Raw genomic sequence first — 13,811 nt, forward strand, 5'->3', positions numbered from 1 at the left:
ACAGAGTTACGCACATTCACTGGAAACAGTCTCATTGGCAGCAGTAGTTGTTTTTTTAACCATCTGCTGTCTGATTATCATAAAATTTTTGTAGGAAATCTTCACAGTTGTGTTCCAGTTAGAATGACTGTTTCTTTGCTCCTTGATTGCCAAGACTTCCAGATCACCTATTCTGACTACCTGGCATCAGAAAGTTGTCACTGATGTTGACTTTGATTTTTTTTTTTTTAGGCAAGTGAGACATTGAGAACAGGACACTATTGTGTAAATTCATACCTTGTTAGTCAGCTTGAATGTCAGGAGCAGCGCAGGCCTCCAGGTGCCACTAGCAGGGATTTTAGGCCATTCTTAGTACACTTTCATACACAGGCTATTTTTACAGAACAGGACCCAGGTGCTCTGTAAATACAGTCTTCTATTGTGAGGCAGACTAATGAAACATGACAAACGCGTGAAAACCCACCAGGAGCATGACTGTGACCCAATTTGTTGCTCACACCCATGGTGAAAATAACAAGGCCACAAAGGGAGAAGAACGGCAGACACAGTAGGAATATATTCATGCTTTGCTTTTAATCACTTCATAGAAAAAGTATTTCAGATTTATTTTTGAACACAATATACAATATAATACCATACATTCTGTGAAACATTTAATAACCCACCTGCAACAACTGGCAGACTTGAACATATTATTGACAATAAAAGAAACAAACCCATCTCTCATGCAGATAGTGCTAAATCTGGCTAACCATTTGGACACAACTAGGACCAAAAAAAGAAGAAGCTTGAACATAGTTAATGTTGATACTGACAATTTGAATTTCAAAACTGCTAACAAGTTTGGTCAGAAACACTTTAGCACAATCAGTTACATAAGATCATTTTTGTTGGTAATCCAGAATGTTTCATGTTAGTGCGGGGCGTGTTGTAGCATGCTAACAATACCGTCCCCATGAGATCTACTTTTACATGAAGTGCATTAAGTGTAAAAGGAGACAATCGCTTTGTGTTTGTCAGTCGAACCTGTATCTGGCCTCGTATATCAGCAATCTTCATTCAAACGCCAGATGGAGAAGCTTAGGTTGTAACGAGCCACTGAGGGGAGCTAAGCTAATATGCTAAGCTATTAGCATACTTTAAAACCGAGCACCGACTAAGCTAAGATGTTCCTAGCTCCTACATCCAAGCCTACGCAGTTTAACGTGTCCTCTATGTTGCCTCTGGGTTACCAAATTGCTGATGTCAGATGAAAACCTTGTAGTGAAATGCGGTTGGTCAAAAATGTGTTTAATGTGTTGTATTTTCTTGGATTCAGACTATTTCAGCAGAACTCTGATATTTGGAAAACAGATTTAGATGAAATTCAAGACAGAAAAACAAAGTGACAACATTTTTGGTTTAATATTCATGCATAATATTAATAATTTCCATGTTCTTGTCTGTGACATGATATTTAAATGTATCTAAACTTGTATGTGAAAATTAAAAAAAGAAGCTGTTTCGTAGATACAAGGTTTCCATCTAACAACAACAATATGTCTCTTTAGCTGCTGCTCTGTTGGGCACTCAAAACATTGTGCGAATATATACTTAGATATATTTATATATATTTATATATATAAAAACAATATATGATACATATATAAAAAGGCTCTAATTAAGAGTCTTCTACACATTAGACACCACCACTTCCAGGTAATGCAAGTGCATATAAATTAAAATAGATTTTACACTGAACCAGTATTTCTTATTTACAGGCTTAAAGTATAGAATAAATACACTGTTATAAACAGCAAAAGGACCAACTTGAGCTTCTAGCGACAAACAGTAGAGACAAAGGTTTGGAGTGATGGGGGTAAGGCCTTATGAGGCTAAGACCTCATCCAGACACATACATACATCAACGCTTGTGCATACATATGAAACTTACTCACATACTCCATACACAAAACTAAGCATGCTTATGTGAAATCAGCTGAAGTACCTTTGAGTATCAGTAAACTAATTAAAAAAAAGAGAAAAAGACGTGATTACAGAAGCCACGAGAGCCAAAGTCTAATGGCCTGCAAACCATTTCAAACCATCAGACATTTTTGGGGGTTGTTTTAAACTAGAGCGCCTAATTATTCCTATTATTATTTTTTTTTAATTTCTTTTTTCTGTGGAAACAGGCATAGCCTTACATGCTGAATCCAGCAGTTCCAGCTGTGCCAAATCCTCATAACCTGACTGTCCTGGAAACCTGATACAGCAGAGAGGGAGGGACAATATTCAACTGACGTCAATGAGCAGGAGCAGAACATCAGGGATTTTTTAGCGTGAGGAAGAAATAGCTGGCCTGATTGTTTTGAGGTCGTGTCCGCGGAGCCTAGAGGGGTTTGTAAACCATGTGAATACTGACGCTGATGAGGGTCGAAGAGTGCCTTTCAGACAGGCAGCTGCAAGAGCGCCTTTAATCATCTGGTCTGGGCCTGATTGCAAAGAGGCCGGGGTGGGGGGGGTTTCAACTAACAGGATTATTACCACTGTAGCATACCTGTGGGCTAAAAATAGACTCATCGCTGTTGCGCATTTTATCCTGAGCAGATTTCTTTTCATCGCAGATCTTAGCAGCTTGACGTAAGGGCCTGTTTGCTCGGGTTTCTGCGCATTTTATCTGGCAATGAGGGCTTGAACGTGGGTAACGCCTGTTTCACAGCAACATAACTGCAAAAATGAACAGACAAAAGTGTCTAGCTCAAACAGTTTACACTGAAAGATCAGCAGGAATCATGTAGGAATTTAGCATTTTGCATGAAAAGTCGAGTGTTGGTTTGAAACAGCAGGAAGTGCAATGGTCTGCAGGCCATTAAAAACTAAAAGAAAAGCTGTTTAACAAGAACGAGAGGTGTTGTATTTGTGTGCAACTGTGACATTCATTGACTGACATGTGATACAGAAAGCAAGAAGCTAAACGTGCGGCGTGAACCATGGATTTGAATTCCACGTGTAAAGAAGGAACTTGTGCTGAAATGTTTTCTCGTTTAGATGAATTTGTCCAAAAGTTGTTTGTCGACATTTGTTTGGATATCTCTATTGCCCAATACATGGAAGACTTTTTTCAATATACAAAAAAAAATTTGCTCTATTCAGTTAAGAAAAACAAAACAAACAAACAAAAAAACATTTCACAGACATACTAGAGTGTTCAATAAATAAAAAACTATTATAAAGACAATAGTAAAAAAGGCACACAAGTCCTTTGACAAATGGTACAGGAAAAAAGTAAACACTTCCTCTTGCTATACAAATGTGTCTCCATCAGTAGATCTCACTCTATGCTACTTCTAGATCATATCGTGTATCGGTAAAAAAGTCTCAAGGTACAAAACTTCTCTCAGTAGTGTCAATGTCCATTTAATGCCAGTCCAGAAAAGAAAAGTAACCATTTTCCAAACTGGCTGAAATCCTTCAAGTTCCACCATCAGTCTTGCTTTCCCATCAAGACTCAATTGTTCGCGTGAATTATTTCCTGAGAACTCTGAAGCCGCTTCGCTGAAACCGTCCGTCCGTGCCTGGCTTCAAACACCCAAGTGCAACATGCCACTGCGCGGGGCAAAACTAAGCCCTTGCCTCTGTGGGCTTTTTAAAAAGGACAGCAAGAGGATTTCCCCTCTTTTTCCAAAAAAAACACCCGCCTTTCAAATCACCGAGTGAACCTGATGCTGGAAGCCCTATGTGTCTGTGGGCGAAGCCTCGTGCGTCACGATCTCTATAGCTGTCGTGGGCTCGATCATGCCTTCCTCGTCATTCTCCTGACCGTCCAAATAGTCCAGCGGAGGAGAACGCGAATCTCCTAGACTGTCCTCCTCCTCCTCCTCCTCATCCAGCTCTTCCTCCTCTTCGTCTTCCTCCGCGTCGCCGTCTTTTTCCATTCCGTCCAAGTCCTCCTCCTCTAAGGTCAGCTCAAATTGAAATTTCTCCCCGCCCCCCGGCCCTCCGGTGCCTCCGCTGTGTCCGTGTGTGCTCTGGTCGTAGAAGGGCGGAGAGGGACTTTGGGGAATCATGCTCTGGTACCAGTTCCTGTTGTCCTCCAGCGTGTCCAGAATGTCCTGAGCATCGGGGTGGACCAGGTCGGCCCAGGTCTCCCACAGAGGGTGTACGATGTAGTCTATGAAGCCCACCTGAAAGAAACAAACGAGTGTTAGGAGTCAGTGTCTTTTAAAGCTTTCCTGGGAATTCTCTCCATCATAGCTAATACAGTTTCTGCATACCTGGCTCTTTTCCACTGAGGCTGTGTGTTTATCGCACATCGGACTGATCTCCATGCCCCGCTCCCTCTCTCTGTCTCCTTGGTGAAAGAACTCCTCCATTATCCGATCAGTCCACTGACGATACAACTCCAGGGACTTAGTGGGGTTACTCAAGTCGGCACAGTGCACCATGTTACGCAGCACCTGGAAGTCATACAGAGTTGAAGACTGTCACTACACAGACTACAAAAAAGAGATGGATGACGTGACTGAGCCCCTCGTGCACAAACTTGTGCCATTATTACTGCTCAGGCAGACGTCACACATACCTGTATCCTGTCGGTGTAATTGTCTAGCAGCAGCACTCCGGAGCTCGTCACCTTTTTCGTTTCTACCATAGTCTTCAGATCGGCCAGCAGACTCATGTGTTTGGACATGTCAGTGGCCAAAACCTGAACAAAAGAAGAAAAAACACTTGATCAGCATCTGGCTTTGGAAAGTTTCTGTTTTTTTTAGTTTTACTATGAAATAATTGTAAAGAAACAAGAATCTGGAATTCCTACCATGTCGATAACCATCTTGCGCAGGGACTGACGCTGCTTCTTTGTGAGGTTCTGGAAGATATCACAGTTGTCTTCCTGTAGCAGCTTGAATCCCACAGCCAGATGATGGTTCTCCAGCACAGACTCGTCGTTGTACATTAGAGCCAGCTCAGAGTCTGCGTAGTGGTTAAAAACCGATGGTTAAACATGCTCCGATGGCTTTGTTTCGTCTCATATGAGTGGACACTTTTTGTTTAAGCGTTTCAGACTTACTGGTATTGATTAAAAACTGGTTGGATACTCCGGGATGATCAACGTCATGGATAGCCGCAGCAAAGATGGCTGCCAGGATCTCGAGATCTGTGAAGACCGCCTGTAAAAGTAATCAGAAAGGAACAGTGTTAAACAATGTCCTGAGATTGAAGCTGAAAGCAAAGAGCAGATAATCTTTGACACTGACAGCTGAGTGGCAATGTGGGAGAAATCCAGTTGTTTCTGTCACACTCTGCCTTCAAAGAAAAACGGCACACTGCCAAGGTCACACGAGGACGGAGAATTAGTATTTCCTCAACAAGCTAGCTAATAGGCTGTCTGCCTTTTCTGTGAAGATACATTGTGACAGTATAATACGCCGCCAGCTGGCTGCTATGACGACAGATGGGGAGAGCCTAGAAGTGTAAATCAGGATCTTCAGATTGGGTCATGTTGACATGGCTGCATCTCACCAGCTACTCGAGCTTGAATAGAGCTTTTAGAAAGTGTTCACCGGAAAATCTGAACAAATAAGGCGTGTGAGAGGGGGGATTCTCTCAGAAGAGGAGAAGGGAAAATATAGATGATTCATCGGAAGGACGTGGAGCTCTTTAGCCATCCAGGAAAGTGACACACGAGGTGATGTAAGAGCTCACCCTCCTAATTTAGTTTTCCCTTATTTCAGCAGATTCTGGCTCCTGATTCAAAAACGGACGAACTCAACCAAAGTGGAGAGCTACTGTAAGGCCAGCTAATGATTGGCATTACCAAACCTCGAGTTCAAGTCGGACTTTAAGACATCGCTTTCAGAAAGACTTACATCCAGGGCTGGAGTTGAGAGGAGGATGTGTGTGGACTGTGCTACGTCAGCAGCGTGCAGGCTGTTGTGGTAGGCCACATCTGAATGGTAGTGATCTTCTAATGTCATCATGTAGGCCACAAATGTATCTGCCGGGATCTTAAATGTCTTTAGAAGGTCTCGCTCCTAGGAGAAGGATACAGGGATAAACATGAGGAAGGAAACCCAGGTAACGTTTAAGTAGTAGGAAGTAGTAGAGGAGTCCTTACCTGGAAGATGGCGTACATGATGCAGGTGAGAGGTCGGTTGTTGGAGAACTCTGAAACCGAGAAGATGTTCAGGCCCCATTTGTTGAGGTCCTCCAGCTCCTTGGACAGCAGCTCCTCCTTATCAGTCTTGACCCCGAAGCGTGCGATGCTGCTGCTCGAGAGCGAGGGCCCGTGGGAGACCTTCTTGACCCCGCTAATCTGTGTCATCAGCTGCTGCTTCTGCTGCTTCTTCTTCTCCCGTGTCTTGGATGTTGGCGATGGGATCTCCACCTCATTTTGTTTGTCTACGTGAGTGGGGATTAAAAAAAAAGATGGATTTTGGTCAAGTAGAAGGTAAGAGGCTTATTCAGCAGTTCAGTGAAGATGTCTTGTATGATGGTTGGGATGTGAGAACCCAGGTGTGCTATATAGACGCACCTGTGGCAGGTTAATTCCTCGGGGGGTTTATTGATTCGCTCACTCATTCATTCATCTGTCCCTCCAGTCGTTTGCTTATTTATGCTCGCTGTCATCCATGTCTCTCTCTCAGAGCTCCCACTGCTCATTCATCCACATCCCTCAACCCCCCTTGCAGCGCCTCCGCCCCCCCATCCCAGCCTCACAGCAGGTGGCTCACATCTCATCTCCCGCTCTGTGACTCTCGGAGGTCAGCCCGTTGACACACTCAAAGCTGAGGCTTCGCCACGGGCAAAACTGTTGGAGTTTTTTTGCAGCTCTATCAGATTCAATAGTTGATGACATCAGCGAGCCTGTGCGGCTAAATAAAACGAATCGGAAGGCAAAAAAATTAAAATAAACACTGACATCACGCCAGTCTCTGTGCTAAAAATAAACATGATAGAAGTGATTTTTTCCTGTAATGAGCTTACACCGCCGTGTTTACTGCAGTCGCAGAGGAACCGAATAAGACCCTGCAGGGACCGGCTATTCTGCACGCGTGCGCGCCGCGCGCTCGTCTATCAAGCCTCGACTCGGCTCATTGCTGGCCTATCAGCCTTCCCCTGCGGAGGGTTATTCAATTACCAGGCGTAATTCAAATAATCACTTTCACTCTCATGCTCTCCCTCACATTTCTCTGCCTTCTTCTCCCCGCGCCTCGATCGCTCTTCAGTTCTCGCCTGGTAATTGAGAACGGGCAATTAAGCACACTCAGACATGTGCTGCGTGGAAACAAAAGGAGGAGCAATGTATTGCTCTCTAATTTATTACAAGTCATTGTCACCACTGCTGTGCAGTGTTTGCGTGTTGCCTGTATATAACATATATGTGTGTCTGTTAGCTGAAATATGGATAAACTGAGCTCACTCTTTTCTCTCAACTTAGCTGGTACGAAACATGCAAACAAATCAGCAGATGAAATAAATATCCCAATCGGCTATTTTGTCTCTTGTTTTTCTTCCGCTCTCACTTTCCAATCCTCTGTCACCTCCCACGTTCACTTAGATTTCAGCCAAACTCGTTTCACCCTCCTCCACAAGCTCTTCCCTGAGAGATTCGGTGGGGAAGATGGAAGAGGAGCCTGGGAGACGACTATTTTCCCAAAGTTGGGTGTGCTGGCTGATCCAAAGGGAGTTATGACAGATTTATGATGCAAGGACAGCTGGGAAAAGGTCCCAAAAAATAAATTAAAGGCACACGTGAGCTGCTGTGTCGAAAGCAATCGTAATTGGAAATCCTTGATTAAAATAGTCCCCGCTAAAAGTCTGAGATGTTTATTTATCTGGGGGATGAATCGTGCTCCACGAGCACCGTTTTACCAAGCATGAGGTCGTCTGTCACAAAACGATGGGACTTGTGATGGATCTACCAGGCCTATGGCATCAAAATTTAATTTCCCTGAGACTGAATGATGCTCTTTTTTTTTTAGTAACAAAAATAGGATAAAGCAGAAATAAGTGCATTACTGATGCGATGTTAATCTTAGTGGATGGAAGGATTAAAACAGTCCTTTTGGTGAGCTATGGACCGTGCCAGGTCTGCTGTGCTGACTCCTTTTCTTCTGATTAATATTTTCTCTTTCCTCCTTTGCTTCTTCAGCCCCCTTCAGCAGGGTAATCCTCATTTCCTTATCGAAGTCGTTGGTGAGTGGATTCTCGGATCGGCAGAGAGAGAGAGGGACAACAAGGTGTCCCTGCTGACAAAGATGCATTAAGATGGGGATGAGTCACCCAATCTGCCGAGCTCATCTCCCTGCCAGCAAAGGGGGTTCCTCTATACCTCCATTTTTTTCCCTTCAGTGCAGTGAGGTCTCTCCCTCCCTCGCTCGTTTGCTTCTTCTCAAAGCCCGTCTCGCTCTAAACGGGGGCCGAGGGATCCACTGACAGCGCTATACCAGCGGGGGACGGCAAACGATCGGAAACAGAGTGTCTGAATAATCTCGGCTACCTTTATGAGCATTATCTCTGAAATATATCAGCCTATTTCTTTCTCCCTCTGTATATCTGGGATGAGATCATTTACTTCTACTTTATTTCTCTGGCTTTGTGCATCCTGCATCGAGCACTCTTCCGTAGACTTATCAGGTTTCCTGAAAATCAACTTTGAATCTGTTTTGTTTCATCGGTTGTTGATTGATGTTTCTAGAGCCGTTTGTTGCATTACGGTTTCTTTTTGTGCTTTGGTGCCAAGAACAAAACCAGAAAGGTTTTAAAGCTGAATATTCATAATTAGATGTCCGCATCTATTCTCAGACGTGCAGCCCACGCCGACAGCATCCAGTTCCAGTTCAGACTCCGAAGCCTTCTTTACAGTCGATACCCTTTTTTATTCTCGTAATATTTTGAGAAATTAAATATTAATACTTTTTTCAGTTCTGTTTCAACGGTCAGATGTCATAAACGTCGACACAAAGCTTAATGGCGCAGTTTTTTTATGGTACGCCCCCACAGGAAACCAGCCAGAGCAACTTGCACAGCTCGACATCATGCAAAAGACCGAACCTCCACAAAGAAAGAAAAGAAATTGAGCTCTGTGAGCTGTAATGTTGCATATCTGACCAAACACACAAGTCATAAACGTGATTTGTGGAGGCTTCAGATGGATCATAAACATCCAGTAGCTGTTTTTGTTTAACTTATGAACATGGTCGTGATTTTGAGTTTGTGTACACAAGACTTCCATTTACCTAGGAAGGTGTTGGAGATGAATTCGGAAACCTGGTTCCCAGACCGACTCATCTCGGATAGGTGCGTCAACTCCCGATTCAACATTCTCTTGAACTGCAAGAGAGAAAGAGGAGGAGGAGGGGGAAGAGAGAGAGAGAGAGAAATGTCGTCAGTTTCCACTGGAGAGGAAATCTGGGAAACATTAGGATATATACGGTTACATGGAAAATTTACAAGTGCCCAGTTTTATTCTGCCAGGTCAAGAATGTCACTTGATATTTGTGCTTTTCCACAGTTTTCCCTGAAATGAATTAAGATGCAGATAATTATTAGCGTTAACAGTGAGTAGGCTGCCACTTTTTAATAAGCCTCAAATTACCCGCAGCAAACACTTCACAGTTTTATTACGCTGGGTCGCATATTTGGGGCATTTAGCCATTTTCCCTGCATCAGTGTGCAAAAATTTCAATGATGCAAGAGGAAAATCTGCACGCAGCTCGAGACGTTCCTCTTGTTGCCAACATTTCACGTAATTTCATGTAATTTGCACATTGCGAACAGTTCTACGGTGGTTCAAACATTTAAAAAAACACTTGTGATAAACAGGCACAGAGTACACAGAGACCCAGACACTGCAGCAGCAGCTGTTTATGACAGGCTGTTGCATGCGCGTGCACACACAGACACACAGCTCTGCAGAGGGCTCAAGATGGAGCCCGAGCCGTCGGATCCCCCACCACCATCGACAACATCCCTCTAATAATGATGGAAATATCTTTGGGTGCACGCGTCGTGCCCACAAAAGCAGCCGATCGGTTCCAAACCGATCTTTAGCTTCTAATGACAGAACAGCACAGAGAGCTATAATGAGGCCAACGCGGTATCCCCACAAGCTACGTAGATAAGCGCCACACACCTTAATGTAACCCCAAGACACCGACAGCAGGTAATTGGCTTCAGGCATTTTGGACCCCGTTTTCTCGTTCCTACACAAAGCCAGAACTGTAATCCAAAAAGGGAGGATGGGGGCAAATTAGAGGCAGATGATCAGGATTCCTCCAGCACCCAAAAACAGGGGGGAAAAAAAAAATCCTCTCTTCTCTCCTCTCGGGTTTCTCTTCTTCTCAGCAGCTAAGAGAGCAGCTCGATGGTGGCTCACTCTCTCTCTCAGCAGCAGAAAAGGGCCAGCTCTGAGTTTCCATGCTTGGGAATGGAAATCTGGGAGGATGGACGGATGTGCGTGAAAGAAGGAGCTGTAAGCGAGGAGACCCAGCGGGCTCGATGGATCGGCTGGAGCAGCAGCTGGAGCCGTGAGCTGGGGACTGTCTGCGCACTGATGAATAATGGAGAAGAAGCGAGGAAGGGAGGAGGGGAAAAACGGCGATGGAGAGGGGAGGAGGAGGAGGCGGGAGTGAGGCAGTGATGTTCATCTGACTAGAGGGGGGGTTCCTCTACTGGATTTGTCTCGCTTTGCTGCTCTCGCTGCTGTAGCACTCCCTCCCTCCCTCCTCTCGCCCTCGCTGTAGTCTGCCAGCCCCAGCAACACACTCCAGTCAGAACACATGATTTGACAGAAAGTGGGGGGGAAAGGGGGGAGCCCAAACTACAGCTTGGCATTGGTGTATATGTAAAGTTATAAAGGGGTGTGTGAGTGATTGATATTTAATATCCATTTAATATGAACTCTTTCGCTCTCTTTTTTCTCTCAACTACAAAACCACTGCAAGTAATGTCCGTCCTCCTTCATTCCCAGGCCCTGTAATGTCATGAAGCTGTGAAACTGCGCCTCCCATCTACGAGTGAAACAATGGGAAGAGCGAGAGGGATGCTGCAGCACGTTTTGAAGAATATGAACGTACAGCGATGGTATTTCTAATCGCCATTATCTCTATTATCCCCTCCCGCCCCCTCTTTTGTGTCTTCTGTTGTCTCCTGACGTGCAGCCACGGCAGCCATTGTGGAGAACTCATAAGCCTGTTCATTATCCGCACCCCATAATAATATTAGATGCTGACAGGGTGTTTGTGGACGGCTATTTTTAACAGCCAAGACACAGGAGGCGAGACGGTTAGAGAAGAAGGAAGATAATTGTGTCCTTCCTTCCCCAAGTTAGGTGACACGAAGCCCACGGTTTCTCTCGCTGCCTGTAACTGCGTGTGCGCCAATTACCAGAACACCCCGATGCCATGGCAACAGCACTAGGTAGCCAGTGTCAGGCTGTTTTTTTTTTCTAAATGAGGAGAGGGGAGGCGAAGGAGAGAGGCTTCCCCTATTGCTTCCCAGGCAGACATGTGCAGTAGCTGCTGAGCTGTCACGAGGACTCACCACACACATCGCCCCTGCTCGCATCCACTGATGCACAGGCTGAAAATCGCCTCCTCCTCCTCGCCTCCACCACCATTCCCTCGCTCTGCTTCATCTATCCCTCACTCTCCACCGCTTACATGTCAATTTCTCTCTCGGCTTCCACTAGCCAACACAGTCATCAATCTCTGTCTGTCTGCTTCGCTGGCAGAATCGATGGGCTGTCCTCAGAGCAGGTGTTGATACTGGCTGCGGTGTACAAGGCCAGGCCCACCTGACCGGAGCGTAACACCAGCAGCACCAGACGTGTCAATCACGACTGGGCTCTTATGTGTGAAAACCTTGAGGACAGCTGCGACGCCTCCCTCACGCTTCAGAACATATCCACAGGAAACTGTAAACAGAGGTTCCCAGAGAATCTCTCGGCCCTAATGTGTGTGTGCGGGAAGATGAGGGGGAGATGAAAGCTTTCCCGAGAGAATTCCTTCCGGATTATCCTGCCAATGAGGGAAAGAACCAGAAGCGAGGAGGTGGGATGCAAGGAGAAGAAAAAACACAGAAAAGGAGGAGGCAGCTCTTTATATAATAGCTCACTGCATAATATATAAAGAAACCAGAAATAACAGGATGCAGTGTCGAAGTGCCGTGCTTCCCCCAGAAGCTGCGAGAAAAGTGCGCACACGCTCCGCAGCAGCCTGCGAGCGCCGTCACCTGCATTTAAACCCAGTCAGTGCTGACATGTTTTATAAGTGTGTGTGTTTCAATGTGTCGCTGCCAGTGTGTGTTTGGAGTTGGCTCTTTCATGAGGGAAGCCTCCTTATCTCCCACTGACATCATGACACTGGAGGGAGATTAACCCATCCAAAGATGTGTGGATACATCTCTCCGTCACTGGAATCTTTATTATATTTGTTTCACCAGTTAGCTCCTTTCATTTATTATAATCTAAATCAGTTTTTTCAACAAATTTTCCATTATTTTTGCTTTTATCTCGTCTTCCTCTCGCTTTAAGCTCCATATCTCTGTCTTCTAACCTCTTACTCCTCCCCTTCTCTCCCTGCTTTCGGTGGGTGGGTTGATTCAGCAGAGAGGTGCTCTGACAGAGGGAAGGAAGGTGAATGGAGCCCGTGGTACATCAATGAGAGGTGGAGGGAGGGGCATTCGTGCAGAGCCCCCTCCGTTCAGACGTGATCCCATCGGACAGCTCGCCGTGCAGGGCGGCGAGGCGGACAGGTGGACCGGAAGGCAGACACGGAGTCTCCCTCTGACACGAGACTGATCTTACGCAACATCAGCGTGCTTCCATTATCTGAGCTGGCGCTGCAGCCTCAGGGTATCGTGTCTGTTACTCTCTGACTGTTTCTCCTCATCGTTCTGATCTTTTTGCACCACAGCTTAGAGGATGACTGAACTGGAACTCTCTGGTGTTGCTGAAATCAGCTGAAATTTTCCAGTTTGTCTCGTTACCCATTTGCGCCTGAAGTGGTTCAGACTGAAGTTGTGTCTCTGAGCCACTAGTGGGTGCACTACACCCATTCTGGTCAGTCTTGACTTAGTACTGGGCTCCCAGTCTGTACTGGTATTTACAACTTATGGCTAAATCTGTAAATATCTTTGCACCTCTGTGAAGGTGCGAAACACACTTTAAAAGTAATCAATTTCTTGATTTAAGTCACTCAGGATTTGCAAGGAGCTGCAAGTTTTATTTATTATCGTGATTTTTATGCTTCTAAACACAGTCTCATATTCACAGCATGCATGCAGCGTTGCTGATTATAACTCGTGCAACCATCTCCTTTACCAGCAAACGTGCAGCGTTTGCGGTTAATCACCTCCTCGGTTTAGCAAACGTGTGACGCCAGATTGTAAAATCAGCACAGCGGCGCGGAGGGGTAGTGACATAACTCGGAGAAGATCAGGAAACTTACCTACGTATGAACTGTGCGTATGTTGGTTAGAGATACAGACAATTCTGAGAGACGGCCTGACTACCTCTCACTTCCTCTGACTCACTCGCTTATGCTTGTGTGTGCGCGTGTGTGTGTGAGAGATGGAGTGTATTCATGCATCTGTGGTCCCGTACAGTAAAATATAGAGGGGGGAAAAAATGAAGGTTTCGAGAGCAAAAAAGGATGGGAAGGAGAATCGCTTTTAAGCCGACTGATTGATTCTAATCGCTCCTGGTGATCACAGCCTCAGATGTAGTTTGCTTCACTATTTTTAGGCTCGAGGCTGCAATGCTCAGCTCGAGTCGGGGCTGCTTCGAAAGCAGAAAGCAACCCTCTGTTAAAGACCACGCTGCAAAA

The 13,811-nt window shown here is 45.3% G+C and overlaps 1 protein-coding gene across 9 annotated transcripts in view; it reads right to left on the reverse strand.

Moving 5' to 3' along the window:
- Positions 1-554: 554 nt before the first annotated feature.
- pde4ba (phosphodiesterase 4B, cAMP-specific a) overlaps positions 555-13,811 on the reverse strand; it is a 222,618-nt gene continuing 209,361 nt past the window's right edge. For 8 of the 9 annotated variants that reach the window (XM_082511427.1, XM_082511424.1, XM_082511425.1 and 5 more), the window contains 8 exons: positions 9,222-9,315; positions 6,098-6,381; positions 5,850-6,014; positions 5,051-5,150; positions 4,799-4,953; positions 4,565-4,687; positions 4,257-4,439; positions 555-4,166 (listed from right to left, as the gene is read on the reverse strand). In XM_082511427.1, the coding sequence (XP_082367553.1) occupies positions 3,717-4,166; positions 4,257-4,439; positions 4,565-4,687; positions 4,799-4,953; positions 5,051-5,150; positions 5,850-6,014; positions 6,098-6,381; positions 9,222-9,315 (1,554 nt within the window). In that variant the 3' untranslated portion in view covers positions 555-3,716. Of the gene's footprint in view, positions 4,167-4,256; positions 4,440-4,564; positions 4,688-4,798; positions 4,954-5,050; positions 5,151-5,849; positions 6,015-6,097; positions 6,382-9,221; positions 9,316-10,117; positions 10,551-13,811 lie in introns of those variants that run through there. The other variant, XM_082511432.1, reaches the window with a different exon arrangement.

Source organism: Aulonocara stuartgranti (assembly GCF_965226115.1).
Source record: "Aulonocara stuartgranti genome assembly, chromosome: 17".
Classification (NCBI taxonomy): domain Eukaryota; kingdom Metazoa; phylum Chordata; class Actinopteri; order Cichliformes; family Cichlidae; genus Aulonocara; species Aulonocara stuartgranti.